Raw genomic sequence first — 21,940 nt, forward strand, 5'->3', positions numbered from 1 at the left:
AATTCCACAGTCCCTTAGCATTCCATGAAATCACATTAAAAAGCAAAAAAAACGTATTATTTGTCCCTCCACTCAAACAGATCTTGCCAATTTTACAGAAGTTACCTAGTTTGATATAACAGAACGTATAAATCATTAATATGATACATTTCAATCTGAAAATTTTAAAAAAATTCAAACTATTATTTATTATGTTAAACCTTATAAAAGTTAGAAAAAAACATAAAATTGAAAATAAAAACAAAAACTAACATCAAAAATAGTCAACCCAAATAGTTCCAAGATCCCCTACCACCTTCATCCCAAATATAGTGAAAATGCTACAAAAAAACCAAAATGACAACAGCTTGCCCTCCGGCAGAGACAGCAAAGTCATGCCCTCATCCTGTGTGTGTCCCCCACCCTCCCACTATTAGATACATATACATTTTAAAAAGGAAAAAAAATCCAAAAAAACCCAAATGGGTATTTTGAGAAATATTTCTATCTGCTTGTAAACCTAAATTAAGTATATTAAACTCATAGAACCTGTACTAAGTAAATATAAAAAGTATTTAAAAGTGTATAAAGGTATATAAAGGAAAATTAAGGTGGAGGGGAGAAAGTGAGAGAGAAGAAAGACTGAAGTTAAACAGAGCATGGCCCCACGCCCAGAATTTTATCTACTCAAGCAGCATAAACATGAGCCAACAACCAAAGGCTAAAGACCAAATTGAGCTTCTTAAGTAGCAACACCAGAAGCAGAAGAACCTGTGATTTTTATGCTAGTGAGAAATGACTCTGCTGTGTCAGAAGCCTGGAACTTCTTTAATAGATCTTGATAAGTAATACAAAAAATTGCCAGGTAATGGATACGATGTTGCAAGCCAATCTCTCTCTCCTTAGTAAATTGTCTTCTCCGGTCTGAAACCTCCTTGGAGTAAAGCTTGATTTTATCATTGGCCAAGTCCCACCAAAGCTCTCTTCTCTGCCTGGCTGTAGGAAGCAGATATTTGTGAGTTGAAGCACGTAAAAGCTGGGCAATAACTGGCCTCGCTCTGGACTCTCATGTGGAACCAGAGACATGATAAGCACACACAATATCAAGCTGAAAATCCGGTGGCAGTGCCAATAACTCATGCAAAAACATATCCATAAACTCTGCCAGATGGACCTGTGTCGGCTGTTCCCAAAGTCCAAAGAATGCAAGCGAGCTCTCTGAGAAGAGGCTTCCCCCAGAGACACTCGAGCAGATATTACACTGTGAGAAGCTGCCACTGCGGTCTCATGAGCTGTAACTTGACCTGCCAACACTTTTGACTTCATCTGTTTGAGGTGAACATCAGTACAATCGATGGACCCCTGGAGAGCTTTGATAGAATCCAGAATCAGTCACAATTGCTTGAGCTGGTTAGACTGGTTAGACAAGGTCACTCCCAGAAAGCACATGCCTCGCCTGTGGATAAGGAAGGTTGCAAGCTTGATATCGTTGGACGTCATCTCTACTCCTCAGCGGCATTGGGGCTTAGAATTTCCAACTACCAGGCAATGATGGCCAGGTATCAGCTCTTTCTCTGGGAGAAAATGGACTACCTCTTCACATACCTCCCTGAGGATCAACCCGACTTAGCTAGAATGTTTCATGCTGAGGCATCCAAGCTCTCTCATCAACAGATCAACACTGCCCGTGATCAATTGGACTGCAATGCTAAGAGCATGATGGGATCCATTGCCCTAAGGCAGCATGCCTGGCTCCGCTCTGTGGGCCTAACTCCTGAAGTCCGCTCGTGGATAGAAAATCTACCCTTCAACGGCGAGGGTTTATTCAATGCCAGCACAGATGAGCAGATGGACTCCATTCAGAAAGCCAGAACAACTGCTTATCAAGCCCAGCAACAACAGCAGCAGCATGCTCTGCACTGTCAGTGTCACTGGTACTGAAACTAGACCTATCCACCTCGGCAATCTGGGGACCGGACACCCAGATTCCTGCAGCAGCAGCAGCAGAGAAAAAGCTACTCCTTTCCCAGGTTCCAGCGTTGCCCTTATTTTCGCCGTAGTCTACGTAATCTTTACGTAGACTACAGCGACCAAATAAGGAACACGAATGGCGGCTCCCTATGGGGGCTGCCATTAGCCGTATGCGCTTTTTTTTTTTAAAGTCACCCGTGATAGGCTACGTGACGTTTTACGTAGCCTATCATGGCTGACTTTGCAAATCTAGCCGTGATAGGCTACATGAATCGTCACGTAGCCTATCATGGGGGCGTTTTTTTTTTTTACTTCTCTTGGAATGGCGGCGGCGGCAGCTGGTCAAAAGACCGGCTGCCGCCCCTGCCCCTGTCAAAGCCCTGCCGAACTGCCGCCGGGACCCACCGCCGGGAGGGACATTCGTGAAAGGTAAGTTCCATCCCGGGGCGGGGGGCGGGGGGCGGGGGGGCGGAGAATTTCTCCCCGAAACTACTTTGGGGGGCTGAATACGTTGGCACTCGGCCCCCCGAAGTTTCGGGGAGAAATTCTCCCCCATCCCTAGTCACGTATTATGACATGACTCTGAAACTGTATTACCTTAAATGCAATCTGTAAGTATTGACCTGTATTAAATGAATGTAGACTGAGCTAAGTTGTACTTGTTATAAAGTCACTGTGTGTGTGTGTGTGCACGCGCAGTGCGCATTTGCGCACGTGTGTGTGCATTAGAAGTGGTGGTGGTATTTAGAGCATCTGGGCTGTTTCTGGGCAGTGTTTTCCCTCTTGGGTAAATGCACGCAGACATATGCACCTGAGGAAAATGATGGGCTAGACCCTGCCCCTTGATGGAGGGGGGCACCAAAGAGTGATGCTTGTGGCCCGTGGAGACCATGTGTGCACGTGCGTGCGTGCGTGCATGTGTCAGCCTTTTGAGCTTTTACCCATCCATGAACATCCCCATCCCTCCTGCAGTGACTGTGAACCACAAAGTGAAGCCTCAGCCCTGGTGCTTCAGTCCCCATCCTACCACCCCTCTGCCCTGACAAGGTGGTAGAACAAACAGCGTCCTTTCCCTCTGAGGACAGCCGGCTCCCTATGGAAATGGCACCCTGAACGTGCTGCTTTGCTGTGGCTCATGTGTGTTCTCTTTCAAGCCTCTTTGCCCTTCTTGGACTTTTCAGGTGCGTTGTTCCCCTTTTCACACCCTGCCATTGTCATGTCTCAAGCACACCTGTTTCCTTGGTGCCTCTCTCCTGCCTCATTTGCAATCCTATGCCCACATACCCAGGAGTAAGCCCCGCTGAAGTCAATGGGACCTACTTCTGAGTAGACATGTATAGCATTATATGGTTAGCTTCCTACTAGCTTTTTGCGGGAGGGGAAATTAGAAAGAGAAAAGCAATAACAGGGAAAGCTGGTATAGCCACTCCAAACTTAAGGGGCAGTGGAAGAAACATTGATTTAACTCTTCCTTTGATTTGTCACACCAAACCCACATCACATGCATCTCAGAGCAAAACTGTGTTTCTGTGCAGATGCACAGGCCCAGGTATTTTACAACAACAGGTTTCCTTCCAACTACCTGTCTTTGATGTAGAAAGAAAGAAATGGGCTGATGTGGTGACACAAGTTGCCCTGTCTAAATGCATGTTTTCTGCCAGGAAACCTATACCTGGAGTGATTACAGGCCTGTCATTCCTGCATCATCCCTCTGTCCTTCAACAACACCAGTGGTTCCCCCTGCCTTTACTCCAGTCGTATTGGGCCACGCCAGTTTCCCAGCTGTTCTCATCTGTAGTAGCCAGAGGTTCTGGGATTTGCTCTTCTAGATCCTGGGAAAATGACTTCATTGGGGGTTGAGCAACATATCCTCTGTATCCTTTGGCATCATTTGGCATGAAATATCATTGTGAAACCCATACTTCTTGTTAATAACGTGCAGAATTGGTGACCTCTTTTGTGCTTTTGTTCTAATATCACCATAACACATTTATATTTTGTCCTTTATGAAATAACCTCTCTATAACCTCTCTATCAATCTACTTCATCAAAATTTCCCATTTGGCTTTTAGATAATTCAAGTTTCACCATCCTTCTAATGGAAATTGCCTCAGGCCCAGGACCCAAATCCAGCCCCCCAGCAGTCCCAGTCTGGCCCCTTGGGGCTCCCCAGAAGGCCACGTCCCCTTCTCCTGACCACACCCCTTTTCCCAACCACTGACCATGCGGTGGTTTCCTGGCTTTTGTGCAGCCTCCCCCCCACCCCCCGGTAAAGGCTGACGTGATTCTCCTAAGGCTTAGGAACTGGTGGTTAGAGCTTTGTGCTAGAATTGCCGGGTCTTTTTTGTATTTTGTCCATGCCCCTTTTGCCTTTGGCCCCACCCCTTTTGGCATCAGCCTGCCCACCCCGGGATGTGGCCCCCAAGAGCTTCTTCGACATTGAATTTGGCCCTTGGGCTGAACGAGGTTCTGGGCCCTGTGCTAGATGGGGAAAGCTGCAGTGTCTGTGTGTGTGCTGACCGATGCCTCCGTCTCCAACTCCACCAGGAAAGACCAGTGCAGCTGTCACCCTGGCCAAGCACTACAGTGCTGCCTGCTTGTCCATTGATTCTGTGGTCCTGGAAGCCATCTCTGATGGGAGCAGCTCAGCGGGGCTTCGTGCCCGGGAACTCTGCATTCGAGCCGCAATAGACCAGGCCCAGCGGGAGAATGAGGATGGTGGTAAGTGGGGGGTGGGGCTGTGTGGGGCTCCAGCCCCTTTCCTTTTGTTTTTTAATAATAATTTTTATTTTTTTTAAAGAAAAACAAAACACAATAACAACATAAACACACAATACACATACACTTAAGATTGTAAGATATCTACCTTTGGCTCCCCTTACACAACAAATGCTTATGATTATTTTCTAGTTCACAGACATTATTCTTTTCTCTCCTAATTTTAACAACAACAACAACAAAAAAGACAATTAACCATCTCAAAGTTCAAAATCCACATACATAGATATCATTTTTCTCTATTTCTTGTACAAATTCTATAAAAGGTTTCCAATCTAACATAAATTTAGGTGCTGATCCTTCTTTAATTATAATAGCAAGTTTTGCCTTCTCTGCCAGCTCCCATCATTTTCATGATCCACTCGCTCACAGCTGGTATTGTTTCATTCTTCCACTTTTGTGCATACAATAACCTTGCAGCCGTTGTCATGTAGAGAAAGTGAGTTCCTCCCTTCTCTTTTACATGTTTATCTGTTAGTCCTAATAAAAAAGTTTCTGGCATTAATTCTATAGTAGTCTTTAATATTCTTTGAGCTAAAGACTGTATTCATTTCCAATTTTTTTTAGCTTTTTTACAAGTCCACCATAAATGATAAAACATTCCCTCTTGATCTTTACATTTCCACCATTTTCCAGAAACACCTTTATACATTTTAGACAATTTAAACGGTGACATATACTATCTATACATCATCTTATAACAATTCTCTTTAAGACTTGTACATAAAGCAAATTTTAAATCTTTTCCCCACATACTTTCCCACTCTTCCACTGATATATTATGACCAACATTTTGTGCCCATTTTATCATACAATTTTTTACTTGTTCATCATCTGTCTCATACCTTAACGGTAATTTATACAGTTTAGCAATAACATGTTCATCATTTGTACACAGTGCTGTTTCAAACTCAGATTCTGTTGGTTCAAATCCATCATTTTTCTCGTCTATTTTAAACCTTTAAGTTGCAAATATGAAAACCACTGACATACATGACCTTCTTCCAATAAGCTTTTTATCATACCACAAATAACCATGCCACCCATATCTCAATTCATGTCCTTCTAGTTCTAAAGCCTTCTATTTTTCAACGTCACCCATTCCTTCATCCACATCAAGCAGCAGGCAGAAAAATAGGTTTTAAAATCTGGTAATCCCAAGCCACCTCTTTCCTTTGCATCTTGTAAAATTTTTATTTTAACTCTTGGTTTTTTTGCTTGCCATATAAACTTTATTATATCTCTCTGCCACTGCTTAAAAGGTAAATCCGATGTAATAATGAGTATCATTTGAAACAAAAAGAACATTCTAGGTAATACATTCATTTTGATCGTGGCAATTCTTCCCAAAAGTGATAGTTGTAATTTTTCCCATTTTAATAGGTCTTGTTTAATTTCATTCCACACTTTAACATAGTTATTTTGAAAAAGCATACAATTCATATTTGTCAAAAGGACTCCCAAATATTTTACTTTCTTTTCAATTTGGAAGCCAGTCTTATCCATCAACGTTTTTTTTCTTGAACATTCATATTCTGTGTTAAAAAATTTTTTTCCATTTATTAACGTTGAACCCTGCCACTACTCCAAATTCTTTTAATTTTTTAATTAAAATTTCAATTCCCTTTAAAGGTTCTTCCAACATAAACACCAAGTCATCTACAAAAGCCCTCAGCTTATATTTCTCCTTTTTAATCTTTATTCCTGTAATTCGATCATCTTGTCTTATACCTCCGTTCAATAAATCTAAAACCAATATAAACAGTAGCGGTGACAATGGGCAACCTTGTCTTGTTCCTCTTTGTATCTCACAAGGTTTAGTCAAATCCCCATTTATAATTATTTGAGCCTTTTGATCGGTATATACCAATTTCACTGATTTTATAAAGTTTTCTCCAAAGTCCAGTTCTTTTAAAGTCTTAATTAAAAATTTCCAGTTGAGATTATCAAATGCTTTCTCTGCATCTAAAAAGATCAGAGCTGCTTGTTTTTCTGGGTGTTTTTCCAAATATTCCACCACATTCAAGACCATTCTTACATTATCTCTCATCTGTCTCCTTGGTAAGAAACCACTTTGGTCCTCATATACAAACTCCTGCAATATTTTCTTGAGCCTTTCTGCCAAAATTGTTGCAAATATCTTATAGTCATTGTTTAATAATGAGATTAGTCTGTAGTTTTTTGTCGAGGTGAAATCCTGTCCTTCTTTAATGTTATATTAATGTTATATATGCTGTTTTCCATGTTTCTGGTATCTCCCCTTTTTCTAAAATACTGTTCATCAAATTTTTCAATTGCTGTAAAATTTCTTCTTCACACTTCTTATAATATAATCCTAATATTCCATCTGGTCCTGGAGTTTTTCCCAATTTAATTTTTTTTATTGCTTCCAACATTTCATCATTTGTTTTTGTTCCTTAGTAATTTTTGGTAAATTTTGTTTATGAATATATTTATCCATTAATTCTGGGGAGATATCCTGTCCTTTATACAAATTTGCATAACATTGATAAAAGGCTTTCTGAATTGCCACACTCTTGGTTAATTCTAATCCACTTTCACTTATTTTTACAACTGTTTTCTTTTTCCTTTCTAAGTTTGTAGGCCAACCATCTTCCTGGTTTATTAGCAAATTCAAAATTTCTTTGTTTTACAAAGTTTAATTTTTTTTGCATATCCTGAACTGTTAACATCGACAGTTGTTGTTGGAGTAATTTAATCTGTCGGAGGACACTTGCCTTTCCCGGTTTTTTCTTTAGGAATTCTTCTTTCTCCTTTATCGGTTTTAGAATATTTTGCACCTTCTCTTTTCTTTTCTTTTTCAGTTGCGTGTTTTTTCAGTTGTAGAAAATAACCTCTCATATAGGCCTTACTTGCATCCCATACTGTTCGGATATTTGTTCCCTTGTCCAGATTCAATTCAAAAAATTATCTCAATTTCTTTTTAGTGTCATCCACAATACTTTTATTTTGAAATATCATTTCATTCAATCTCCATCTAAAAGTAGTGCTTCTTTTCACATATGACATAGATATAGGGTTATTGTCCGAAAATGATCTTGGTAGAACTTGTATTTTGCCAATATTTGTAGCAAGCTCTTTAGTTGTCAAAATCATATCAATCCTTGAAAAAGATTTATGTCTTTCTGAAAAATATGTATATTCTTTTGAGTTTCCATTTTTATCTCTCCATACATCTACTAAAGCTAAATTGTCCATCAATTAAAAAAAAACTTTTAAGTGATTTCCCTTGATTACACTTTATTTTTTTCTCCAATATTCTATCAATCTGAGGTGCAATCACCCCATTCCAATCTCCCATTAAACACCAACTGTTAAAAGTTAGATCCACGAGTTTGGATAAGAGGATAACCTCTTCCTTGCTTATAGATGTTGCTTTCACTGATAATTTCATAGCTCCCGTTGGAGTCTCTTTTAGAGAGCCTTTCCTGGATTTCGTATTTCTACTTAATTGTTCTGTAGGCATCTCCCAGGTATTCGCTCTACTACGAGTTGTTCCGATATCCTTTGCTGGTTTATCCAAATTCACAGCATTCATTCAATTATCTTCTTCATTACTTCCTTTATAAATTAATCTATCTGGATATCCAGTAAGTTATTGATCCTCCAATGCCAAAAGAGATCTCTCTCAGTATCAAAAGGAGAAAAAGAGATAAAAAAAGAACATAAAAAGAAGAAAGATTTTTCATAAGCTGCTGATTTTTTAACATCCAACAGGTGTCAGCAATACTCCTTCTTTAGTTAGCCCAAGTTGTAGGGATGGCGGAGAATTTCTCCCCGAAACTTCGGGGGGCCGAGCGCCAATGTGTTCGGCCCCCCAAACAAGGTTCAGGGAGAAATCCTCCGCACCCCCCCGCCCCCCACACCCCCCCCGGGACGGGACTTACCTTCGCCGAATGTCCCTCCCGGTGGCTGGTCCGGCCGGCGGTTCGGCGGGTGTTCGAGCGAGGCGGGAGTGGCAGCCGGTCTTTCGACCAGCTGCCGCCGCCACCATTGAAATGAAAGAAAAAAAAAACAACGCCCCCTGATAGGCTACGTGACGATTCACGTAGCCTATCACGGCTAGATTTGCCAAGTCAGCCGTGATAGGCTACGTCAATCGTCACGTAGCCTATCACGGGTGACTTTAAAAAAAAAAAAAAGAGTGTACGGATAATGGCGGCCCCCATAGGGAGCCGCCATTCCCGTTCCTTATTTAGTCGCTGTAGTCTACGTAAATGTTTACGTAGACTACGGCGAAAATAAGGGCAACGCTATTTGCGTTGCCCTTATTTTCGCCGTAGTCTACGTAAACATTTACGTAGACTACAGCGACTAAATAAGGAACGCGAATGGCGGCTCCCTATGGGGGCCGCCATTCGCGTACGCGCTTTTTTTTTTAAAGTCACCCGTGATAGGCTATGTGACGATTCACGTAGCCTATCACGGCTGACTTTGCAGATCTAGCCGTGATAGGCTACGTGAATCGTCACGTAGCCTATCAGGGGGCATTTTTTTGTTTGTTTTTTTTACTTTCGCGTTCGCGGCCGGGCGAGGCGGGAAGCCTCCCCCCCGGCCTGAATTTCAGCCGGGCCGAGGCGGGAAGCCTCCCCCCCCGGCCTGAACTTCGCGGGGGGACCAGCGAAGCGCCTCCCCCCCACCGCGAATGGCCTTCGATGACAGGTAAGTGACTTTCGTCCACCCCTACCAAGTTGATATTATTCCAGCCTATTCCAGGCTTTCTGTCAAAGATTTATTTATTTTAACTTCTTCGCTTTCTCAGAAGAAAAAAGCAACTGGACAAAAACATAGCTTTCAGCCATATAAATTCAAACATTAAAACCTTCAAACACTGATTTAAAGAAATAGAAAGTTAATTAGACTGTAATCCTTATTAAAAATTCAGTCTTCGTACTCTTTCTTTTTTTTTCTTTTGAAAAGACCTCTTGAGCTAAATTCACTTTGTAAAAGTCTGCAACTCCTTGATTTTAATTCAGGTTAGATTTATACAACTGCCATACTTTTGCTTTTTGCTGTGCAAGTGGTGCTTGCTGGTAGCTTAAGTTTCCAAATACTATTTAAGATTGAAGCACACCCTCCTTACATTCTCTTAATTAATTAAGAGTTTCAAAACAGCGTTTCAGTAGGTGTTTATCTTGGGCAACTGGCCTTAGCTTTGAGCCCCTTTGCATCCTCTGCAAAGGCAGCTGTTCTAAGATTTCCGCATGGTACTGCAGGCTTCCCCTTTATTTTCCGGGGGCGGGGGGAAGGTTTCTCAACTTTTTCACAGCTGTTTGAAAGAAGCGACCTGCAGAGCCCCGCAAGTCACTGCCAGGACGACATGGCTCCTTACCGGGAGGCTCCAGCCCCTTTCCATGGATCTAACAGGGCCTCACTTCCTCATTGTCCAGCTGGCTGGGAGTGCTGGAAATTATAGTCCAACACATCTGGAGGGCACCAGGTTGGGGAAGGGCTGCCCTGCTGTATCCTTGGTGCACATTTACTTCCTTCTCAGGACCAGCTTTACTCTCTGTCCTTGATCAGTGGAGGTTGGTGGCTCTGGTTTTGGTGGGACTGTAATTCCATTCTGGGTTTCAGTCAGAACCAGCTAGAACCCTAAAGGAGCTATCCAAAGGGCTGAAGCCTTGGCACCTTGTATAACTCCTTTAGAGTTCTGGGTGGTTCTGACTAAAACCCAGAATGGATTCACTTCCCCACTGGGATTGGAGCCACCAGCCTTCACTGTCCTTGACTCTGACTTTCTCTCATAGCGTTAACACACTTATCCCGGTCCACCTTCCTCTCCTTTGCTAGAAATTCTGAAGCATTTCAGCCTTTTGCCTTATAAACCATCCAGGAAATATTTCTTCCATCTTAAAAATGTCAACATATAGGTGTTGGGTGTTGTATGCTTGGAGACTGGTCAGAATATCTAGAGTAGGGTGGAGACCCCACAACACATATATCCCTATTCGTTTCTCATCTGAAGTTACAAAACTGGATTTCGCAGGAAAGTCACTGGTGTTTTTTATGTATTAGGTGATTTCTGTTACTTCTAGAAAACCTTGTTTTAATGCATCTTCTAACATGGCTCTTAATCCATGTCTTGGAAATGCTGGGGAAACTCTGTCCGCAGCATTCACAAGGCTTGGAGATTCCACAAAGGGTGGTGGGGGGAGGCTTCTGGAACATCTTCATGCAGAGCTCCAGTGAGCTGGATGCATCATCTCTGTTCCGATGTTTTCAGCTCCAGATATCTTTCTGCATATGCAGATACTGTCAGTTGCTATGCACATCCTAGAGCAGGGCTAGGCAAACATTTGGCACATTTGGCAATTTGAGAAACTCTCCTAGTCACCACCACAAAATGGCTGTTATTGAAGGTGTGGCAAGGGACAAGTAACCTGCCCAAAAGACTCACTACAAGACAGAGGTAGGGTCTGAGCCCCAGCACACTTTAAATCCACAGTTTTCAGCACCAGCAGAAACCAATTTCACAGCAATCCCAACTGCTGGTAAGAAAATGTATTATTATTATTATTATTATTATTATTATTATTATTATTATTATTATTATTATTATAGTGGGAGGGGCAGGGTACCTTGGCAGGCACCAAGAAAGGTGTCCGGGGCACATTGGTGCCCATAGGCACCATGTTTCCTATCCCTGTGCTAGAGGATGTGAGTCCAAATATTTGATAATTTTATTTATTTATTTATTTTAATTATTTCTTTCATTTCTATACCGCCCAATAGCCGAAGCTCTCTGATAAGATCCACAGTTGGGCAATGCCTTTATTAGGACCAACCAAAATTCCACAAAACGTACAAGTTTTGAATTCCCCAGAACTATTCATCAAGCTCAGTGGTACAAAAAATCGGGGCTGCTTTTTGTACCACCTAGCCTGATTGAGAGTTTTGGAGATCTTAAAAGCTTGCACATTTTTGTGGAATTTTGGTTGGTCCTAATTAAAGTATTGCCCAACTCTTGGATTCTTTTTTCTTGTGGACCAGCGCAGCTATCTTTGTTTTTGGTAATGTTTGGTAAGACTTCTTTGCTTAAACCATCTTCTCTTGGTGAAAGGGTATACATATTCTCAGATTTCATAGACTGTGTGTAAGCTAATTGCAGCTATATATGAAGCAACATTGTTTGTGAATAAGGCATATTACTTGGAATAATGGGGCAATTCCAGCATAATGTTTGGTGCTCACATTTGTTGAAGTGTACCAGTGAGTGCATACATGTAGAAAAGATATGTCAGAATGGATCACTCACATCACTCTTTGTGTGTATATGCTTACGGGGTCATTTCCCAGGTTATCATATAAGGAAGACCAAATGTCATGTCAGAAGTAAGCCCCATGGCCATCAATGGGCCTTCTTTGAAATTAAAGGGATCGTGATTGGAGAACCCAGCCCCTTCAAGTAGGACTCCATCTCATCCTAAAAACACACTACATGCTGTGTGATAAAGAAGTCTCCTCATGCCAGGTTGGATTCTGTGACTTCTTATGTTTGTGAAACTTCCTCTCATCTAACCTGATTCCTGCAAGTGCGGCGTGACTTGCCTCTTTGGCTTCCCATGGGGCTGAACCGTTCTGTCTCCCTTTCTGGTCAAGGAGCTGAAGGACAGCCAGCTCTAGCTCTGGGTACCAGGCTGAGTGCAGAGGCTTTGGCCAAGCTCACCTCAGATGGCAGCCAGCAGAGTTCTGAGTCCAAAACAGGACCACTATCAGCCATCTCCAGGGGCTACAGGGGAAGTACAGTGACAGCAAAGGGCAAGTCTGAAGGTCACACGTCACAGAAGCAACAGCCGCATCAGCAGTCTGATCAACCTGGATCCCAGGTGAGAACATTTGCCAGGCCCTCTCCTGCCCTCCATGAGAAGCATAGCTGCAATGCCGTCCACAAAATGTTTATGATGCTTGCATCCTTCTCAGCCAATGGTCTCCTCCCCAATGAAGTGTTTAGTACACACCTGCTTCGCTTCAGCAGTGCTGAAGCATCAGGTGCTGTCAGAACACTCTGTAGCCTCCTGTTTTTGAATAGCTGAAGCTGTGCTTAAACACCCCTGCCTCAGCCTCTCATGGGAAGCGGGTGGCGGGGTGGGAGTGGGTGAGGCAGTAACTGCGGTGCTCTCTGGCTGGCACTGAAGTGCCACAGAGTCACTCTTTACATGCAGAACTCCCTCCGGGGCTGATGCAGCCCCCTTACCGGAGGACAACCACAGCTTCTTTTAAGGCTTCACCCCGCAACCCACGGCAGACCTCCCCCCGCCAGTCATTGCTCAGTCCCTGGGCTCTCCACCCTCACCCCAGGAGGAGGCCGGAGCTTCCTGCCAGGCCCAGCTGTTACCCCTTTCCCAATTAATGAAGGCTGAGCCTGGCCTGGAGCACCAGGACGCAGGTGCTGCACAGATAGCACACTCCCAGGTGGCCGCATCATACATGAGAGCAAGGCCAGCTCCCTGGTGGAAAGAGCTGGCCGGTCTTCTTGGCGCACCTTGTGTGAGGAACTGACAGTTTTACCGATGGAGAATTGCACGCTGTGGCACACCATGGAGGCAGGAGGAGGCAGAAGTGCCTCTTCTTCTTCACCTGATACCTCCACACAGGCATGCCAGCTGCAGAGGCATGGAGAGAGTGTCTAGCAGTGCCTCTTAGGGCAGTTAATGACAGGTCCTTCCTTCCTTCCTTCCTTCCTTCCTTCCTTCCTTCCTTCCTTCCTTCCTTCCTGGATATATAATCCACTTTTCAGGGCACATTGCAGCAGCATCTAAAGTTTTCAAGGTTAGATGACATTTATTTTTAGCTGAAGCCTAACAAAGTACATAGTTTTAAGGATTGTAGTCTTTAAAAGGAGAACAGAATTGCCAGAGACTCTGGCATGGACTGCTGCCAAGGCTGGTTCTGGCTGTTGCCTTCATGCCTTGCTTGGGTACTTCAGGGAAGTATCTGGTTGGCCGTTGTTGGAAAGGAGGTGCAGTGCAGATGGACCCACATGGCTCTGATCCATCAAGGCGATTCCTACCTGCTTAATTCAGTCAAATGCTACCTGTGCTGGATTTCATGTTTAGGGGAGACAAGATACAACACCCAGTACAAAATGGTGCTTTTCCACATAGGCTTGTGCCACCATTCTTCACGCATTCTTCACACAACTGGAGAACAAGGCGTGGTGCTGCTCCTCGTAAGGCTCCGGGTCTCTTGTCCTGCACATGCTGGGTGCCCCACAGCTCTGCAGACTGTGTGCTTCGAAGTGCTGCTCTCCCACACCTTCCGCTCTCCCGCAGCCTGCTCGTGCTCGGGCCTCCATGTGCCCCTCTGCTCTTGCCTCCCCTGAGAGCAGCCAGGCGGCCCAGGACCAACTCTGATGTGAAACACAAGCAGGCCCCGCTTGCCGGGCGTGGCCCTGGAGCCAGGCTGTGTGCAGAGGCGCTTCTCTTTCAGCCTCTCCACTTGCCTTTGCTTTATTCCAGGCTCTGGGGGTGAACGCTCCCTGACATGGGAGGAATGTGGTGTGGAGACAGAGAGGAGAAGCAGTCAGAGCTTTGTGGCCTGGCTGGCTTTCTAACAGACCCTCTGCCTCGTGCCTCACTTGCAGGTTCCATCCAGCCCCATTCCCAGCGCTCCCATCCAGCGGCGCCTTAGCCTCTGTGCCAGTGTGGCAGGAGATTATGGTCTGATGAGCTGCGTGCTTCCGGAGGAGCTCTTGGTGGAGATTCTTTCCGAGCGGATGCAGGTAACCCAGGAGGGGGTGCTGGCTGGAGGGCCCAATAGGCTGAGCTCTCTGGATTGTGGAAGATTTGGCACTTCAAAAGAGCTACAAAAATATCAAGCAGTAATAATAATCTAGATCCAGTTGTCTAAATATAGAATTAAAGTAGGAGTTAAACAGGATTACCAAAAAGTACACTGAAAAGATGATGGAGCGACCACCTGTGTCTTGGACCCATTCACAAGGCCAGACTCCATGGGGATTTCTGCTGCAAGGTGAAGGTGGAAGTCTCCTTTTGACGGGGAAAGCTAGATGCTACAGGCAAGGCAACATATAGCTAGAGCAGCCTTCCTCAGCCCCCAAAATGTTTTGGACTACAAACCCAGCATTCCTGGCCATTGGCCATGCCATCTGGGAGTTGAAGTCCAAACATCTGGATGGCACGGGGTCAGAAAAAGCTGAGCTGGAGGGCCATAGCTGTTTGCAGTTGGTGGAGATGAGAGGGAGGATGTAAAAGGGTCAAGGAAGCAGTGAGCCCACCAAAGGAAGCTCTGGTTATTAGCTTGGGCCCCAGGACTTGTGAGGCTAGTAGCCTCAGGTCTGTGGCCCAGACCCTTCTCTGCTCCTGTGGGAAGTGCCTGCAGGAAGGGCCCTCTGGCATCCTGCCCAGTGCAATGGCCGAGGTGTCCAGGCCTGAGTCCTGCACAGGATCCACCCCACAGGAGGCTTCCAGGCCACTCAAAAGTCATGTCTATTTGGCCAAATAACCGGCCTGGGTTTTTTCCCTTCCAACAGGGTGAAATGATCCTTCTTATGGCAGGCAGGCAGGCAGATGGGCCTGTGTGTGCATCCCGGCAGTCCAGGGGGCCTCAGCGCCGGCTGAGCTTTGCTGCCTTTGAAACCCACGGCCCTCATTCAGGGCCGCAGCAGGGTTTGTGCACGGCAGTGGCCAAGCCTTTGCCTGGGCCTCACGGGATGCGCTCTCCTTTCCGGACAGCTCAGCGACTGCTACCGTGGCATGGTGTTCGATGGGCTGGAAACCATGTTTGCCCGCAGCCCAGTGTCTGCTCTCCTCTGCCTACTCAAAGCTATCAACAACCGGCGCTATATCTATTTTGTGAACCTGTTCCAGGACTTCGTTGCTATGAAAGCCAGAGAGAAAAGCAAGCAAGAGCAGGAAGGTAAGAAGTACGGCCAGGTGAGGCACCTTCACGTTCATCTCATGTGCAAGTAAATTCCCACAGGATCGGGATCTATTGCTGTCAGGTGCTTGACCTGCATTTCCCCAACTTTGTTTACCTCTCCTTCCCCCCACCCTGTCTTCCTGTTGCAAGAAGGCTAGTGGGATGGGGACACCAAGAGGTGCAGATGTTGCCATCTGGCTTGGATGTGGCCCATGTGGTCTGTGGACAGGCTCAGGTATCTGTCTCTCCTTGTTCTGTATGAAAGAACGGGAACAGCAAGAAGCCATTGCAAGAGAGAAGGCTCGCCTCCAGGAGATGGATGAAGAGGAGTATGATGCCCTCACCGAAGAACAGAAAATCCAGTTTGATGGCGAACTGTTGCAGGCACTACGTGAGCGAAAAAGGAGGTCAGAGAGCAGTTCCTTGGCAGGCCTGGGCATGTGCTCTGACCCCAAAAGGAGGAGGGGCGTTGCGATTTTGGAGGGTGATTAGATAGTTCTCCTTACGAATGGATGTGACTCTCCAGTCACTTCTATTATCCTATTATGGCCATTCATCATGCCATTGTGACTTTCCTTTCCCAGAACTGAACACCCAAACTCTGAGAAGCATTTGCTCTTAAGGCTGTTGGGCGGGTCAAATGGGAGAGATGAGGGAAAACAAATATGCCTTTCCAAGAAGGAGGGGTTCGATGCTGAGCCATCATTCAAGCAACCCCAGATTCTAAAAAACAGAATAACTCCATAGTTAGTGGATCCTATGGCTGGAATTGAGGGCCCCAGTTTTTGGGTTGTTGGTTTTTGCCTGTTTTAGAGCCTGGGTGAGCCAAGACTCCAGAGTGGGCCTCAAAAGAGCTGAAATGATTCAGGCTTGCCCAATACCTTTTAGCCCTTTGTGTACCTGATGAGATTACCAGATACTCAAAGAGATCTCCACATATTCTTCCTGGCCAAATAGGGACCGTTGTGTCACCCCCTTTGCACTACGTACTGAAGGCAAGGGAGTGGGAGAGATGGTAGAGAACGCCTCACTCAGGGTGTTGCAAGGCCTTGGGCGCTGCCTCATGTGGCTGGTACATCCTAAGAACATAAGAGCTGTGCTGGGTCAGAACCAAGAGCTACCTAGTCCAGCATTATGTTCCCACAGTGGCCAGCTGAATGCCAATGGGAAGCCTACAAGCTCTACATGAGTGTAATAGCACATCCAAGGTGGCTGGGCATCATGGACACCATAGCACTTCCAATGCAGGATCACCAGGATGCATTGATCCTGCACTGGGGTATCCAAGGCCTCTCAACAACCTCCGAGATGGGTCCTTCTCCTTCACATACCCTCTGCAACAACTCTACTAAGGAGTATTGGGGGGTGGGGTGTTTAGCTAGAAGGGGGCAGGGAGGCCTCTAGACCCCTTTGAGTGCTTGACAACTGAGTGGATGAAGAGGCCTAGCTTGAAGGACTGCCTACATCCATCTCAGCCTGCCTGCACTTTAAGATCAGAAAGAGAGGCCCTTCTCATTTGCTCACACGTGAGAGCAGTCAGGTGGGTGAACACACATGAGAGGACCTTCTCTGCAATGGCCCCACACCTTTGGAACAAGCTGCCATTAGAGGTCTGCCATGCTCCGTCATTGCAGACTTTTAAGAAGGCCTTGAAAATATATTATTTTACCTTGGCCTTCTCTTGATATGGCTGCTACTGTTGCTGCTGCTAACATCATTGTTAGTTTTAATTGTTGTTTAATTGTTGGCTTTTATTGTTGTTTTTATTGGTTTTGTGTTTTTATCATTTTTAATATTTTAACTATTTTTGTGTATTTTACTGTTGCAAGCCGCCTTGGGAGGGCTTCTGCTCTGAAAGGCGGCCAAGAAATATGTTAAATGAATAAATGAATAAACTCATAAGCGACCTAGAAAAAGCACTTCTGTGCAGGTGTTTGCGTCACTGGTTCTGATTCCACTGGCGTAATTCCATCTGCAATTCCTCAAAGGGAGCTGGAGAAGCTTGCTCGGGAGCTGGAGGAAAAGAAGCACCAGCAGGAACTGGAGCGCCTGAGGGAGGAGGAGGAGATGAAGAGGAAGAGCAAGCGGTACAAGAGGGATGCAGGCAAGGAGAAAGAAGATCCTGCAGGAAAGAAGGGACAGCAAGCAGGCAAGCAAGTAAGTTTCAAGTGCTGTTCTCCAGGGACACAAATGAACCAGTAGCCCGCAGGTGATGGGTCTCATACAGGTTGATCCTGGGAAACCATCTCTGAGTCAATGCAGCAGAGCTTGTCTTTCTTCTGATTTAGGCAACAGACCCCTAGCTCAGTTGGCGCCCCATGAGGGGATTGACAGAAGTTCCAGAAGTGTGACCAGACAAGTCTGAAGTCAGGTCTAGGGTAGGCAGAACAAAGAAGTGGACAGCACTTTGAAAACGGTGCACAATTCAGTTGCCACAGCTCCAAGAAAAGACATTGTAGAGCTGGGAAAAGGTGGAGAAAAGGGCAACCCAAATGATCAAGGGGCTGGAGCAGCTTCCCTGGGAGGAAGGGCTGCAATGTTTGGGGCTTTTTAGCTTAAAAAAAGGGTGAGTAAAGGAGATATGATAAAGGCATATAAAATTATATATGGTGTAGAAGAAGTGGGGGGAGAGAGAGGGAGAGAGAGAGAGAGAGAGAGAGAGAGAGAGAGAGTTTTTCTCCTTTTCTCTTAATACTAACATTCAGGGTCATTCAATGAAGCTGAGTGGTCAGCTTTATCTCAGTATGGATTAAAGGAGGTATTTCTTCGCACAGCACATAGTTAAACGATGGAATTAGCTACCACAGAATATAGCAGTCACCGCCTACTTGGATAGCTTAAAGGGGGATTAGACAAAGCTATGGAGGATAAGGCTGTCTATGGCTTCTAGTCCTGATGGCTCTACATTGCCCCCGGTATCAGAGGCTGCCTGCCTCTGAACACCAGTTGCTGGGGAACTGGAGCAGGGGGTGCTGTTGCATTCCTGTCCTCTGGGGGGCTTTCAGTAGCCATCTGGTTGGCCACTGTGGGGACAGAATGCTGGACTAGATAAGCCTTTGTGGCCTGACTTGACTCCTTTTATGTTCACCATGGAGCGCTCCAAGTGGGCCTGGAAGCCAGAGAGCTTCATGTTGCTCCTACAGCTAGCAGACCGTGAGTGAACCTTCAGCAGGGTCTTGGGTTGTTATTTCATTTAGGTTGTTAGCTCCCCCGCCCCTTGCTCCCCTCCCAGCATATGAGGCCTTATCCCTAAAGGGGCCTCGCTTTCTCGAGAAGCTTTTGGCTGCAACAGCACCGAGGCAACTGCAGCGTCATCATGGCTTCAGAGCTGGAACCTCAGAGTCTGAGGGTGGCAATGCAACTCCTGCCGGATGCACCAGGGGCGGAGGCCTTCCTGGAGAAGAGGCACCCGAGGAAGTGGGGGCCTTGACATGCGCTTCTGGGGCCCAAACCTCTTCCTGGCCTGAGCGCTTGTCTGTGTTGGGGCCCCTTCCCCTGAGGAGGGGGGATCAGAGCCCTGTGTCCTGATGGTCTTCCCTGGACAGCGCTGGGACAGTGCAGAGGGCTTTGCTCCCTGAAGCACCTACACAAGTGGCCAAGTGGCGGGAGACCGCCTGGATGTCTCAGGACGAAGCAAAGCCCCGGTGGCTCTCCTCATCTCACATCATGTGGCAGTTCAGCTCAGCTTATGCCAATTAGGGCCAGCAAAAGTTAGGGAACTTCTGTTGTAGGGCTGAAACCACCTGGCTGGCACCAGGCCACATGCCTTGACATGCTCCCGTTGTTGTCCTTGGCTTTGTGATTGCAGAACGCCCCCGTGGCTGCTTTAAAATCTGACGGGAAGCTGAATGAAGGGATAGAGCGGAAATCATCTGCGAGGGAGCGTCCAGACGGGAGCGTCAATGACAAAGATGAGAAGAAGAAGAAGAGCAGAATGGCCCTGCAGAACGGGCAGCAAGGGGCAGCACCACCTCCAGTCCAGGAAGAGGAGGACGCTGAGAAGGAAGCGATGAGTGAGAGTGAGAAGAACGTGGCACAGCGGTTCAAGCTGTACGAGGCGACGCAAAAAGAGATCATGCAGGTGCTCTTCTTCTGGGACAGAGTTCAGCTGATCCAGCTGCAACCCCCAGGCACTGAGGAAAAGCCGGAGGAAGTCGAGGATCAGCGCCAGGCCCCGTCAGGCCGCAAGGGCAGGAAGGACAGGGAAAGGGAGCGTCAGGAAAGACTGGAGAAGGAGAGGGCAGAGAAGGAACGTCTGGAGAAAGAGAAAGCAGAGAGGGAGCGTCTGGAGAAGCTCAAGGCAATGGAAGAGAACCGAGCAGCAGGCCAGGAGGGAGAAGGGGGAGAAGGAGCAGAGAAGGACATTGGAGTCCCATGCCTGGAAATCCAGGTGCTCAGCTCTGACGACTCCAGTGGCAAGAGGATCCTAGAGAGCGGCAAGCTGCCAGATGTAGTCCAGGTGGGGACACTCTGTGGCTGGTGCAGGAAGTGGGCTGGGTCTGCACCCAGGGGCCGTGGGGATGGCTTGGGGGAAAGGGTCATCTCCAATGTCAGCAAGAGCCTAGAATTTAGCAAGGAATCCCAAAGATCTCCATTTTCATTTGGGAAATGGGCAGGTTTCTAGATCATAGAATATATGTTTGATTATTCACTCATAACATAGTGAAACTTAGGACAGATAACTGCAGTCTAGCCAGACAAAAAGAGCATAATATCAAGAAAGGAATGGCCAACAAATCCAAGCATCCTTTAGCATAGGAGTGCAGAACCCTCAGCCCATCAGCCTAATCCAGCCCGCTGGGCTCCCCAATCCAACTAGCCAAGCCTCCTGGAGTTCCTGCATGGGGATGGGGCTTGGCCCAAGCCCTGGAGTGGGAATGAGGAGACCTCAGGCCCAGGAACCAAATCTGTCCACCCAGGGTCCCCCAGAGGACCAGGCCCCCTTCCCCAGGCCCCACCCCTTTCCCCCAGCCACCCGTCCTTGGGCAGTTTCCCGGCTTTTGCATGTTTTTTTCCCTATTCTGCAAGGCTGAGTTGATGGCAGTAAGAGCTTTATCTACAACATGCTGCTATATTTTGTATTTTTGGCCCCACGCCTTCTTCCTACAGAGATACCAGAATGCACAAAGCCAGGGACTCCACCAGTGCCAGGAGGAGGGGCCACTCTTCCCAGTGGCAGCTGAGTTGCTTTGTGTGGTACACAGCACCCTGTGAGGCAGGGGACTTGGCTGGGGCTGGGAAGAGCTGCTGTGCCCCCCAGCACCAACCAAGGCCCTTGCTCCATGCTCGGAGTGAGTCACGGAACTCCATGCTGCTCCCAGCGTGGAAAATGGCTAAAATGTCCGGGGTGGGGGGGATGATGCTAGTGGGCATGGCCATGGCCACTGATGTCATCCAGCTCGTGGTGGGCTTGGGGAACAATCTGCTCCCACCCCACCCCAGGCTCATCCTGCACCCCCACTTTAGTGCTATTGCTCAACAGCTGCTTTGTAGGCTCTTCGTGTCTTAAATGCTCACTGTATATGTGTTGGAAGGAGGGAGGAAAGGCTCCACTTCCACTTAAAAGAGCCACAGGCCTGATGGAGGCATCAGCTGGACTCTTTCCACAAAGGCAGGTGGTCTTTGGAGTGGCCGGCAGGGGGCCCATGGCTACAAAGGAAGCCCTGCCAGCTGCGTCCTGGCTCTGCCTGAGGGCTTGGAGGGCTTTTCTGGGGATCACTCTGCTACAATGCACCTTTCACCTACAACCCTCCTTGACTCCCTCTTTAAGCTGGGATAGAAGAGCAGCTCCAAAACATAACACAACATAATATTGTCACCTGCCTCGACCACACTTCCGGGCTTGGCTTAAGCAGCCCCAGCTCACCTGCTGCAAGACCAAAGCCTGCATGCCGCGGTACCTCTGGTCTGTCCTCTTCTGTAGGGACAGGGGAGAAATTTGTTTGGTTCACATTTTAATTCGTACTTCCTGAATTAATATGTGAACCACAACACAATTATCCTTCAGTTTTTCCACTAATCCAAATTTTGTAATGCAGTTTGCTGATCAAAAAATGCGTACAAAATGCACACATTAAGGACAATTGAGTACAAACACCAATACAGTAGGAGAAGTCGGCACAAAACTGTATGCATTTTTGTATACATTTCTTCTATTGTATGCATTAGGAGAAATGCAGACAAAGACGTGTATACATTTTTATGTGGAGATTTTATCGCCCAAGAATCATAAATTGATGTGAAAACTGGAGAGAACAAACATGTGCTTCAAAAGGCTCAAAAGCTGTACAACTCAAAACAGATGGAC

The 21,940-nt window shown here is 46.4% G+C and overlaps 1 protein-coding gene across 1 annotated transcript in view; it reads left to right on the forward strand.

Moving 5' to 3' along the window:
- Nucleotides 1-21,940, forward strand: part of HYDIN (HYDIN axonemal central pair apparatus protein) — a 337,764-nt gene that overhangs the window by 227,022 nt on the left and 88,802 nt on the right. Inside the window, exons 40-46 of the mRNA XM_084812324.1 lie at nt 4,498-4,671; nt 12,352-12,578; nt 14,336-14,473; nt 15,447-15,630; nt 15,899-16,040; nt 17,622-17,790; nt 19,442-20,092. Of these exons, the coding sequence (XP_084668450.1) occupies nt 4,498-4,671; nt 12,352-12,578; nt 14,336-14,473; nt 15,447-15,630; nt 15,899-16,040; nt 17,622-17,790; nt 19,442-20,092 (1,685 nt within the window). The remainder of the gene's footprint in view (nt 1-4,497; nt 4,672-12,351; nt 12,579-14,335; nt 14,474-15,446; nt 15,631-15,898; nt 16,041-17,621; nt 17,791-19,441; nt 20,093-21,940) is intronic.

This window comes from Heloderma suspectum, chromosome 8, assembly GCF_057233095.1.
Source record: "Heloderma suspectum isolate Gila_16-S chromosome 8, 16-S_ref, whole genome shotgun sequence".
NCBI lineage: Eukaryota > Metazoa > Chordata > Lepidosauria > Squamata > Helodermatidae > Heloderma > Heloderma suspectum.